This window comes from Diospyros lotus, chromosome 2 (genome assembly GCF_014633365.1).
Source record: "Diospyros lotus cultivar Yz01 chromosome 2, ASM1463336v1, whole genome shotgun sequence".
In the NCBI taxonomy this organism is placed as follows: Eukaryota; Viridiplantae; Streptophyta; class Magnoliopsida; order Ericales; family Ebenaceae; genus Diospyros; species Diospyros lotus.
This window is the reverse complement of record NC_068339.1, coordinates 17,126,630-17,138,779: the sequence shown is the minus strand read 5'-3', so window position 1 is coordinate 17,138,779 and position 12,150 is coordinate 17,126,630. Positions and strand designations below refer to the sequence as shown.

The 12,150-nt window shown below is 37.5% G+C and overlaps 2 protein-coding genes across 2 annotated transcripts; one reads left to right on the top strand and one right to left on the bottom strand.

Moving 5' to 3' along the window:
- Positions 1 to 2,826: 2,826 nt before the first annotated feature.
- LOC127793920 (uncharacterized) lies at positions 2,827 to 4,156 on the bottom strand. Its single transcript, XM_052324714.1, has 2 exons — positions 3,395 to 4,156; positions 2,827 to 3,113 (listed from the first exon to the last, which is right to left on the bottom strand). Exons 1-2 carry the CDS (start codon positions 3,857 to 3,859, stop codon positions 2,949 to 2,951), a joined length of 630 nt encoding a protein of 209 aa, XP_052180674.1. The 5' UTR covers positions 3,860 to 4,156; the 3' UTR covers positions 2,827 to 2,948.
- Positions 4,157 to 6,251: 2,095 nt separating this feature from the next.
- Positions 6,252 to 11,669, top strand: LOC127794132 (subtilisin-like protease SBT5.6). The gene is made up of 9 exons (XM_052325040.1): positions 6,252 to 6,580; positions 6,664 to 6,856; positions 6,935 to 7,117; positions 7,261 to 7,372; positions 8,626 to 9,187; positions 9,461 to 9,558; positions 9,637 to 9,994; positions 10,068 to 10,281; positions 10,967 to 11,669. Exons 1-9 carry the CDS (start codon positions 6,491 to 6,493, stop codon positions 11,500 to 11,502), a joined length of 2,346 nt encoding a protein of 781 aa, XP_052181000.1. The 5' UTR covers positions 6,252 to 6,490; the 3' UTR covers positions 11,503 to 11,669.
- Positions 11,670 to 12,150: the final 481 nt, after the last annotated feature.

Sequence of the window (12,150 nt, the reverse complement as noted above, 5' to 3'; positions counted from 1 at the left end):
CAATGAGAGTTCGTTTGGTTCCACGGTCCGAGTTTGGGTCTCAATGACGCCCGACTTTGTTTTGACAAGCTTGGGCTTGAGTTTATTGGGCTTCTGGCGATTGAGCTGGTCTGATGGGTCGTGTCCAGCTCATAAAAAGTGGTGCAAAAAATGCGCATAACAATAATTTAATTAAGTTTGATTAGATTTGTGTTCTTTTGAACCCATAAATGAACCTAAAAATCTAGATTTGTCGAACCATAAAGGTTTAATGAGATTTGAGTTCGTTTGAACATAGATGGATTTTGGCTCAAACAAACTAGATTTTGTTGAACCCATGATTACTTTGATGGTTGAGAGAGAGAGAGAGAGAGAGAAAGAGTTACAAGTTACAACTTCTTTAACATCTGTGACTAGGTTGGCAATTCGTTGTTGTATGTTTTTCATTTTTTCCTATTAGCTTCTTTGACCATACATATAGGTTTGAAGGAAACCCATGGGTTTCCAATCGAAAAGGAAATGAAATAAGAGAGGAAAGAAAGAGAAAGAGAGACCAGTCTAGCAACATTGGCAATTTTCATCGACCACAACGGTCCCGTGTGCAAAAGATAGAACGCGAGAGAGAATAAGGAAAGAGAGATGGGAGATAAAAAGTAATTAAAATATACAGACAAAATGGTCAATTCCTAGAGTTTGTTATTGGAAGAAGATTTGAGCTATTTTTAAAAACATAAGCTAATCAAAGCAATTTAGTGAAACTCCTAGAGTGGTGTTTAAATTTACCCCTATTATATTAATAATATATTATAATTAATAATATAATATAATTGAAGAGTTCAGATAGTGAGGTGCAATGTAACTTAAAAGTGCTTACGGGAAGGATTTGAAGGTTGATAGGTGTGGTATAAGGTGAAAGGTTTAAGGGTTGAGGGTGTGGTGCAACATGAAGCGTTTGAGGGTGCAATATAAAGCGAAGGGCTAACAGGTTGAAGAATGCAATGTAATGCGATAGCTTAAAGGGTCGAGAGGATTTGGTGCAATGCAAAGAGACTGTTGAAGGGTGTAGTATAACGTAAATGGTTGGAGGGTTGAAAGGATGAGCAATGCAATATAATGTTAAAGACTGCGATATAACTCAAATGCTTAAAAAGTTGATGTGGTGTGGTAGTGGGAGGGTCTAGAGGGTTTAGTGGTGCAGTATAACTTGAACGATTTAAAGGTTGATGTGGTGTGGTTTAACAATAATGGTAAGGGTTGAATGGTCAAGGGATACAATATAAATTGAAGGGTTGGAAGGTTAACGGATTGATGGGTGTGGGATATAACTCAAAAGGTTTCAAGTGTGGCATAATGCAAAAAGTTAAAAAGGTTATAGGATTGAGGTGTGCAATATGATGTGAAGGTTTGAAAGGTGCAGTATCGTGCAAAGAGTTTGAAGGTTGAAGTGTGTGGTATAACATGAAGAGTCTAGAGGATTGAAGGGTTGAAAAGTGCAATATAACGTGAAGGGTTAAAGGGTTGGATAACATTGAGGTTGTGGTATAATGTTAGGGATTGAGCGGTTGTAGGGTTGGCACGTGTGGTATACCGCAGGGGGCTTTAGGGTTAGAAGAAATGGCATAATGCAAATGGTTGAAAGGTTGGAAAGTGCAGGCATGCAATATGATGCGAAGGTTGAAGGGTGCAATATACCGTGTAAGGGTTGAAAGATTAAAGGCTTTAGGGGTGCAGTATAACGTTAAGGGTTGCAGAGTGTTGTAACACCTTACTTTCCAAGCGTATTATAACATGGGGAATTCAATATGCATATATTTTTTCACATTGCATTTAAGCCTCCAAAATTTCCCTTATACCCTTAGCATTATTATCTCATTAAGCAAAAGTTAAAGTAGGTAATTAAATATGGCACAAACCATAGTTTACATCAAACTAATAAGTCGAATCATTTCATATACATCCAAGATAAATGAAGTGGTTTAATATTACATCCCAATATTGAAAATCATAAATAAGGTACAAAATGACTTAGAATTACAAAAATGCCCCTACTAACTATAAAAGAAAGGTCTTGTAACTTCTCCTTTCATCTTGTTATGGCCACCTATAAAAAGTTAATCTTGTGTTTAAGAGCATATAAGCTTATGATCCTATCATTAAAGCTTAACTTATACTATTGTGATTCTTTGGATGCCATTTTAGCGCAATAGGAGTGTACTTGTGATGAGCCCTGTTGGGGCCTAATCTCAAAAGTGGGTGAGGGCTGGGGTATGCACCTTTTACACACAACTGTTGCTCAATTTTCAAAACTATCCCTTTTACCGAGAATAGAGAAAGAATACATGTGGTTAGGAATAAGCCTAAAAGTAGATTATCTGGCAACAACAATTCGTTGACAAAAACAAAGCAAAATAGGCCAAAGGGAGCTCAGCTAAGGGTCCTGAATAGGCTGGTTTTTGTGGGTCAAGAAGACCCACAAAAACCAAAGGAAACCCTAGTGTGTGCGTCCCAAAGTGGTCACAAAAGATTCAAAATTTAATCCACCAAAATGTAAAGACGTAGCCCAAATGATAACAAAAAAGCTAACCCAAGAGATTTGTTTAAATAAAGGCGCACAAAGTTTTTTTTTTCTTTTTTGGGGATTTCTGCCCAATAAGAGTTAGTGAGTCCTAAATTGGTAGGTAAATGGATTAGCTTATTAGGCCCCCAAGGAAGAATCCTATTGTAATAAAAATAAAAGGAGACCAACAACATAATGTAAGGCTGAAATGGAAAAGAAAAAGGAGACGACTCCTTAAGGGCGAATGGTAAGAAAACAGAATAAAAAGAAAAGAAAAGAAAAGACAAACATAAAAAGTTTTAGTTCCATTACCATGACAACTACATAAATCTTAACTCATTTTATATATGGTCGTATAAAATAAAATAAAGAAATGATGTTGAGATACTCAAGTGAGAGAAGCAATATGTGGTCATAGCTCGGCCCTATTAGAGCTGGGGGAGAAGTGCAAGGCAACATCTTTCAAGATTTGAAGCAATCCCTTGAGGTCATTGCCCCCCAATTCAAGGCAGTCCCTCACCAACTCTCCCTCCAGCACCTCCTTTTCCACCGTCTGCATCACTTCCCTCAATGGCCCCTGCCATTCCCATTTCAATGAAAAGCCACAACCAAGTAACAATCAGTTACTCTTCACAAGTTCAACCAAAATACCCATAAACGTATACAAAAATAATTTGTTGTTCGAGATTCATCTACCAATTTCATCTGTTGGCTGTTTTTAAAAGATAAAATTGGAATTTCATAAGGTAAATTAATCTCAATCGACAAATCAATGACAATGTCCATGGATTTATCTCATACAGTACGCGTTACTAATTGGTGGTTAATAAAGCGTTTTGAGTAATTTTGGAAGCTTACCGATTGGCGAAACACCTTGAGCAGTTTTTGGGAGAGCGACCTAGAGGCCCTGAGGGCACTCCTGTAATTTCGCCTAACCCACTCTACCCTCCCGGACTCCGATTCGATGCGAGTCAACTCGTTCAGAAAACCAAGCAACTCGTTGATGTCCGGCACGGCTCCAAGCAGCTCGAACGACGCCGCCTCCCTCCAGGCGTAGTTTCTCAGATAGTCCCAGCCGAGTGACCAAATGGACCGCCAGAACCCCAGGCCGGTGCCGAGCTCGAGCTTGCGCGCGATGAGGCTGGCCCTCTCGGCTCCGGCGAAGTCGCCGCGGGCGGCGCGGAGGTTGGCCACGCGGGCCATGAGGGATTGCGCCATGGAGAAGAGGCTCTGGAACGTCGTGTAGGAGAGGGATTCGGACGGCGGCGGAGTGGCGGTGATGAGGAGGACGATCAGGAAGAGCAGGGGCGATCTGGTGGCCATTTCGATTTAGGGTTTCTGATCGACAGTTGGGACGGAGGAAATTGAAGCTACCCAAGAAGATTCATCTTTCTATTCCATTTTCAATCGCGCACTGGGAAAAGCAAACTCGAGAAAAGCAAATTTAGGGTAACTGCTGCAGTGGTGAAGTCTTTCAAGAAAAGCATAAGATTCATTCCGTTGCTGCACTTTCCAGCTTGCATGTGTACGGGTTTTGCTCGAAAATGTATTCTCCCAAACTGCAGCTAATTTACAAGCTTTCTTTAACATGCATCGATTGTTTAAGCCCATTGCACCAGAGAAGAGGACCTAATAAATAAATGGGAAACTTATTTCTAGCAAAGTCTTTTTATCACTTTCTACTAAAATTCAATAGGACTAAAATAATATAAACTCATTTTTACCCTTTTAAATATACAACAAGCTTATACTCACCTTAAAAGATATGCATTTCAAGATTTTCTCGAATAACCAGTGCTGAAAATAACTTATCTTCTCGCATTCTAGAAATAAAAAAATTCAATGCATTCTGAACGTGAGTTTGGGAATCAGAGGTTGAGAGTTTTGTAATCTCTTAAACTTTAGAGTTCAGGAATTTAAGAAAGTCAGTCTCTTGAACTCTCGAGCTTTAGTAACATTCTTCTCAACTCAACGTACGAGCCCCTTCTCGCCGACTACACCTTCTACCATCTCATCAACAACTCTAGCGTCGTCCGCTTCATGTTCGTTTTCAAGTCGCCAGAAGCCATTCTCACCTAGCGCGTCTATCTGAAGAGCAAGGTCTACTACTTTGGCGTCATCATTCCTGAATTCATCATTGGGAAATTCTCATTGCAGTGCAACGGTGACAACACTGACGTGGTGCAGTGGGTGCAATCGACGATGGCGGAGAAGATGGAAAGGGGGATGATCGATTTGGAGATAGTGGGGACTAATTCAATGGCGGAGATGGAGAAACTATTGCGACTTGGAGTTTCTTGTATTGAGAATAATGTGAACCAAAGAATTAACATGGCGAAAGTCATTAGGAGCGTGGAAGAGGTGCAAGCTTGAAGGAAGATGATCACTTGTGATTAATTAAGTTGTAGGAATAGAGATTAACGGTGCAAGCTTGAGGGAAGATGATCACTTGTGATTAATTAAGTTGTAGGAATAGAGATTAACAGGGTATGATTCATTTTTTAAAATTTTTTGTCATTTGGGTTACATCATTTTGAAAAAAAAAAAAAAGATTGAAAAAGATATGGTTAATGATTAGACACATTCATAGTAAATCCATTATAGTATATATCCCTCTATTTGTTTGTTTGTTTGTGTTCTTTCAATTCCATGGCATCTCTATTCAATATCATATGGTTGGATGATAACAGTAAAAACAACATTTCATCATACAAAAATATGAGTTTTAACCCAATCTTAATAGTCATATTTCATTAGCAATTCTAGATGAGAACCATAGTATTATAAGTGGTACTCAAGACCACTATTGAGTTGGGCATCCGAACCCAAGGGTTCAATGCGTTCAAACACATCGGATTTCTACGAAGAAATTCGAGTCCAAGGGTTCGGGTGTCATATTTCTTGTGTCTTCGTCATCGTGAAGTGCATATCTGTCATCCTCACAAAGTATTGACAAAGAGGGAAGATATTTAAAGGTGTGTACATTACCTGTGTACATTAGACGATGATAGGACAGAACAGGCGTATAGACGATTCGATTCGGTTGTTAGGATTTGAGAAAAAAAATGGTTGTGAGATTGCTGTGTGTTATGATAATATGTGAAAGGGTATTTTGAAAAAATAATAACTAAAAAAAGTAATTTAGTATTGCTAGGTGGAGCAAATGTTGAAAGTGACTTTAGAAAAGAAAAATCATTGCTGCAAATAGAATTCCCCCAAGTAAATTGATACAAAATAAACTCTTAATCCTTTCAAATTAAGGTGGCTTCCGTTACATAAGTTTTAACTCTTCAATCAGTTTTATTTATGAACATACTTTAAATAATAAATAATAAATAAACAAAACCAAAATAGTACTTTAGCACAGTGGGATGGTTGTTTAGCTGCGTAGTTGATGAAGACCGGGGATGACAGAGAGGATCAACCCTAAGTCATTTACGGAGAAGGGGGCTTGCAAACGAAGGTCCATGTTGGGCCTAGTCTTTCTTGTTTTATTTGTGGGCCATTTGTGTGGTATTCTTTTATGTTCTGTAGGTTGTCTTGTATATGGTATGGAGGCAAAGCACTCTCAAATCAAATCCATCCCGATCGAAGGAACGATAAATATATCAACATAAAAAAATAAAATAAAAGCCTATTGTACGGAGAGTTTTCCAGCGACAAAGTAGCTATAAGACTGTATCCAATAAATTTAAGTTAAAACATTCCCATTCAAATAGGAGTACTTATCTTAATAAAAATTGTATCCCCATGATACTCTCTCTTCCCAATTCGTTATCTTTTTTCTTATTATTTTACTACTTTCAGTACTATCAAGTAACAAATTCCCAAGCCTATTGGTCCATCAATGCATAACATACGCAACAGGATAACCACATTCAGCTAAGGTTCTTCCCCAACAAAATCATTTATATCATATATATCGCACCAAATCACCCAACATTCTGTACTTCCATGGAATCAACCATGAAGATAACTTCAGCGCTCTCTCTGCTCCTCCTCCTCCTCCTCCTCCCAGTCTTAGCCTCTTGTGTTGATCGACAGGTTTCTACTTTTCTACGAATTCATACATAATATATATGTATCTACATTGCTGATATATATGATATGTTCCATGATTGTTGCAGGTTTATATAGTGTACTTCGGCGAACACAGTGGACAGAAGACATCGTACGAAATTGAAGAAACCCACCATTCATATCTGTCCTCCGTGAAAAAATCCGAGGAAGAAGCCAAGGCTTCTCTTCTTTACAGCTACAAGAACAGCATCAATGGCTTCGCTGCAGTGCTCACCCCAGATGAAGCTTCTAAACTCTCCAGTAAATCAAACCCCCCCCAAAAAAATCCGCTTTTCTTACTGTTAATAGCTTCTAATTGGTTTTTTTTTTTTTTGACAGAATTGGAGGAAGTCGTATCAGTGTTCCGAAGCGAACCGACAAAATACTCTTTGCAGACAACGAGGTCCTGGAAATTCTTAGGTTTAGAAAAGCGTGGTGGAAAGAACCATCAGATGAAGAAAAGTAACTTACGATTGGAGGCCAAATATGGGAAAGAAATCATAGTTGGACTCTTGGATAACGGTAATACAATCCCAAATAATTAATACTATACATTACTTGATATAATGTAACATTTCTGTGTATATATATTTTTATAATTATAAAAATATAGCTGTCCCATTATAAAGGCCAAGATGTAACTGATATGGACTTGTTTTTGTCAGGACTCTGGCCGGAGTCGGAGAGCTTCGGTGACGAGGGAATGGGACCAATTCCAAAATCATGGAAAGGAATTTGCCATACCGGAGATGCTTTCAACTCATCACACTGCAATAAGTAAGTTTTCATGCTGTTCAGTGTTCGATTCATTTCTATCTTTTAGCTTTAAAACCTGGGTTTGTGCAATGGTTTTGGGAATGGAAAGAGAATGATGAAACTAATGACTCATATTTTACGAGCAATATATATGTAAATATATTTTCTGAAAGAAGTAAGGTAAGCTAAAAGCATAGGGATTCCTTCCCTTTACAAAATCCAACAAATGATGAGAACATTACCAAGCTCTAAGGGACTAACTCATGGTTGCTGTTATTTTTATTACTTTAAAAAATGTTAGTGGGAACAAAATATTTCTCCATCTCTTTTTGCGATCTATTTGATATACCTAACGCAAAGTCTCTAGGTATAACTCTATGGATAGTTTTTTGACATTATTTTAAAAATTCAAGGCAGAAGACTCTTTACCTAAAGAATTGTACAGAATATATATAGTAGTTTGAGAAGTAATTTTTATGCAGCCAGTATGTGTAGAAATTTTTATGAAAACAACAGTAAATTAAAAAAAATTAGATGAGGGGTATGGCAAAAAGTTTTATATATATATAGGGCTTTGCATTTAAGTTACATCTAGGTCTGAAAATTTTATTTAAAAACTTTAATTTAATGTAATTGCCCTCAAATAACCACTTCAGAATTTGTAAATGATAATCTCAAGGTAGGAAGATTATAAGTTTGTCGTTACATTGATCCGTTGGTTTGATTGATCTTTAGCTTGTCAATTTCCTTAAAAACAAGGAAAACATCTCTGGCCATAGCTGTCATTCTTTAATGTTTTTGGCCTTTTCTATAGCCCTCTCGTGAGTGTACCATAAACATGATAATACTTGAAGGTAATGCTATATAAAAAAATTATTGTTTATTTATACTAAAATCAGATAACAGACTTTTATATATAGTCCACGTACCACGTAAAATAAATCGTACATCAAACTTGTATATATTTCTGTATGATTAATTATTATTAATGCATTAAATCTTATAATAATTTTTACACAAAAATCGTCGTAGAGTAATTTCTTTTTATGCTAAGCAGTAACTTTTTCCTTCAATTGCTGGGTCTTGTCTTCCCCCTCGTGCTGAACTTCAAGAGGAGTTTGTGCTATACAGGAGTTTTCGTATTTCGCACATAAATTTTGCTTTAGTTTTAATTAGTGAATTGAATTACTATTTATAAATTGAAGTAAATTTTATTTATTTACTTAAATTATTATTTCCCAACTAACTTAAGCACATTACTACATTTTTTGCAGGAAAATAATTGGAGCTCGATACTATCTTAAAGGTTATGAGTATAATTTTGGCTCTCTAAACACTTCACTTGACTACAAATCTCCCCGTGATAGTGATGGCCATGGCACCCACACATCATCAACTGTCGGAGGGCGAAGGGTTCCCAATGCCTCGGCTCTTGGCGGGTTTGCTAGTGGTACCGCCTCAGGTGGCGCGCCACTCGTACGCCTAGCAATGTACAAAGTGTGTTGGCCAGTGCCAGGCCACAGTAAAGCTGAAGGCAACACATGCGCAGCCGAAGACATGTTAGCGGCTATTGATGATGCCATCGGTGATGGGGTGGACGTACTAAGCATATCAATTGGTACATTTGAACCAACCCCTTATATGAATGATGGCATTGCAATTGGAGCACTTCATGCTATCAAGAAAAACATCGTTGTGTCTTGCAGTGCCGGGAACAATGGCCCTAAAGCCTCAACCTTGTCTAGTCCTGCGCCATGGATCATCACTGTCGGTGCTAGTAGCGTGGACCGTGATTTTATCACACATGTGGGGCTTGGAAACCACACGATAATTAAGGTAAATTTTAATGTAAATTCAACCTTGAACTCCTTTGGTTTTGTTTTCAAAATTTTGGGTTACTATGATTTGTTTTATTTTGAAAAATGTCATTTAAAGAAAACCAAAAATAAATCACAAAGAATGTTTCAAAAATGATTCAAATGATAGGAGGTGTGGATGGAATTTATTCTAATTTTAGCCAACTAATGCATTTTTTTTCTCTTGAATTCTTCAAATTACTTGATTTTAATTTGCATCGTTCTTTTTTTTTTTTTTAAATTTATGTACTAGGGACAATCAGTTACTCCATACGAGATGGAGAAGAAATGGTACCCACTAGTTAATGCAGCACAAGTAGCAGCTCCTGAAGTGCCCAATGACATTGCAGGGTAATCTTTCTAAATGTTTTTCTTTCTATTCGGACATGAATGACAGATGTTCAAATCAAGATTTCAAAACTTTTGCAGGCAATGCTTACCAGAATCTCTTTCGCCTGAGAAAACGAAAGGGAAGATTGTGTTGTGCTTCAGAGGGAATGGAACTAGAATTGGAAAAGGGCTGGAGGTGAGAAGGGCTGGTGGTGTTGGTTTTATCTTAGGAAATAGCCCAGTCAATGGGGCTGAGTTATTAGCCGATGCTCATTTTCTTCCCGCCAGTGCAGTGAGTTCAGATGATGCGATCAAAATTCTCGAATACATTAACTCTACTAAGAACCCGGTGGCTTATATTTTCCCAGGGAGGACATTGCTGCGAAGAAAACCGGCACCATCCATGGCCGGGTTCACTAGTAGGGGTCCAAGCACAATTACCCCTGATATTCTCAAGGTACTATATAGCCTGGATTTTCAAGTATTTGTATTGAATATACGAGTAACAATCAAACTTGGTTTTTTTACAGCCTGATATAACAGCTCCAGGGCTTAACATACTGGCAGCATGGAGTGAAGCATCGTCGCCATCAAAGCTGGAAACGGATAAAAGAGTTGTTAAGTACAACATTCTTTCAGGAACTTCTATGTCTTGCCCTCATGTAGCTGCCGCCGCCGCTCTTCTCAAAGCCATACACCCAACGTGGAGCAGTGCTGCTATACGATCTGCTCTTATGACCTCAGGTACCCTTGCTCAATGGCCTTCACACACGTACATATGATTCTATTTCTTCTTCATTTGTCACATTAGGAAATGAATAATGAGACCAAAATTTTTTGTGAAACTGGCATTGTAAAATTCACTTGTAATCACTTTCATTGATGTTGAGTCTTGGTAGCAATGCTAAGTATGCTCTTATATAACTAAAATGACATATATTTGAGTTGTGGAAATAATTTAAACAAAAAAAGAAGGAAAAAAAAAAAAACGAGTATACGATTCTCCCTAAATTCTCAAGTTCACTGTAACGTTTTATTTTTTTTCCCTTTTTAGTTAATACAGATAAAGAAGTCACATCATTTCCATGCAAATAAATCTTTACTTATATTTGAATAGAAAAAAACTTACGTATATTTTGACTGCTTAAGAGAATGTCCTAGATGTCATTAGGATCAAACTAAAATAGCGCAAACTAAGGCAGATATCATAAAAATTGATTCAAGCACCGTGAAGTGAATTTTTCCCCCCAACATTTCACTTTCTGCCTTCTAACTTTACAAAGTAAGGTTACAAATTATGCTTAGTACTTCATCCAAGTTGCCATTAGAATCCCCCTGAAGACCCCATCCCATGTTCTGATTAGAATTATGTCTTTATATGTTATCTGGCAACATTTAGGCCTTAATCATGCTATAATGTGATCTGCAGCTGGGCAGATGAACAACATGGGAAAACCAATAACCGATGCATTTGGCAACTTAGCCGATCCATTCCAATATGGTTCCGGCCATCTAAGGCCAACAAAAGCGGCGGATCCCGGGCTGGTTTACGACGCCTCCTACACCGACTACCTTCTTTTCCTTTGCAGCAGCGGCGTGAAAAACTTCGACCCCTCGTTTAAGTGCCCGAAAAGGCCACCAAAAATAAGCGATCTCAACTATCCATCCCTCGCCATCTCCAAGCTCAATGGAACAGTGACAGTGAAGAGAACAGTCAAAAATGTTGGCAGTGGCAACAGCATATATTTTTGCAAAGTCAAGCAACCCAATGGATTCTCCGTTAAGGTTTTTCCACCAATCTTGGTCTTCGATCATGTCGGCCAGAAGAAGAACTTCACCATTACAGTGAAACCAGAAATGGAAGCATCGGCCACAATTGGAAAGAACGAGTACGCATTTGGATGGTACACTTGGATGGATGGAGTCCATTTTGTTCGTAGTCCCATGGCAATATCTTTGGCTTAGGTTTACCTTCACCATTAATTAATTAATTAATTTATTATTATTATTATTATTATTTTTTTTTTTTGGGGGGGGGGGGGGCGTTGTCTTGAAAGTATACAATAGGGAGATAGTTGAAGCATTTTCTCTTTTTTGGAACTCGAAAATAACATTACAGGTATCTTTTATTCATTAACAACATGAAGTAATTATGACTAGAAGGTTATACAAATGCAAAGTGTTTATTTGTTCTACCGTAGAGTAACGAAGGAGTGGGTTTATGTACAAACTAATTTACAACATAAGAAATGGTTTTATACGTGATTTTTTATGAGAGCAAGTTTATCAAACATACTTCTAGTGGTGAAACATTGCAATGACCAGCTCTCCACTAGAGAAGTTCTTATCGTTGAGTTAACTCTCACAAAAATAAATTGTTATTAAATCGAAAATGGGGATTTTTTTTTAAATAGATAATTATTTTAATTTTTATTATTAAATTAATTCATTTCTCTTTGGTTCATATAGTAAATTCCTTATTAACTCATTTTTATTTGACTAAGTAGGTTTATCTATTTCAAAATTATGATCAATGGTAGTAATATTAAACCTCATTATCATATCATTTTTAACTCACTCTTAAGTCTAAGAGACTTCTCCAACTTTTTTCTG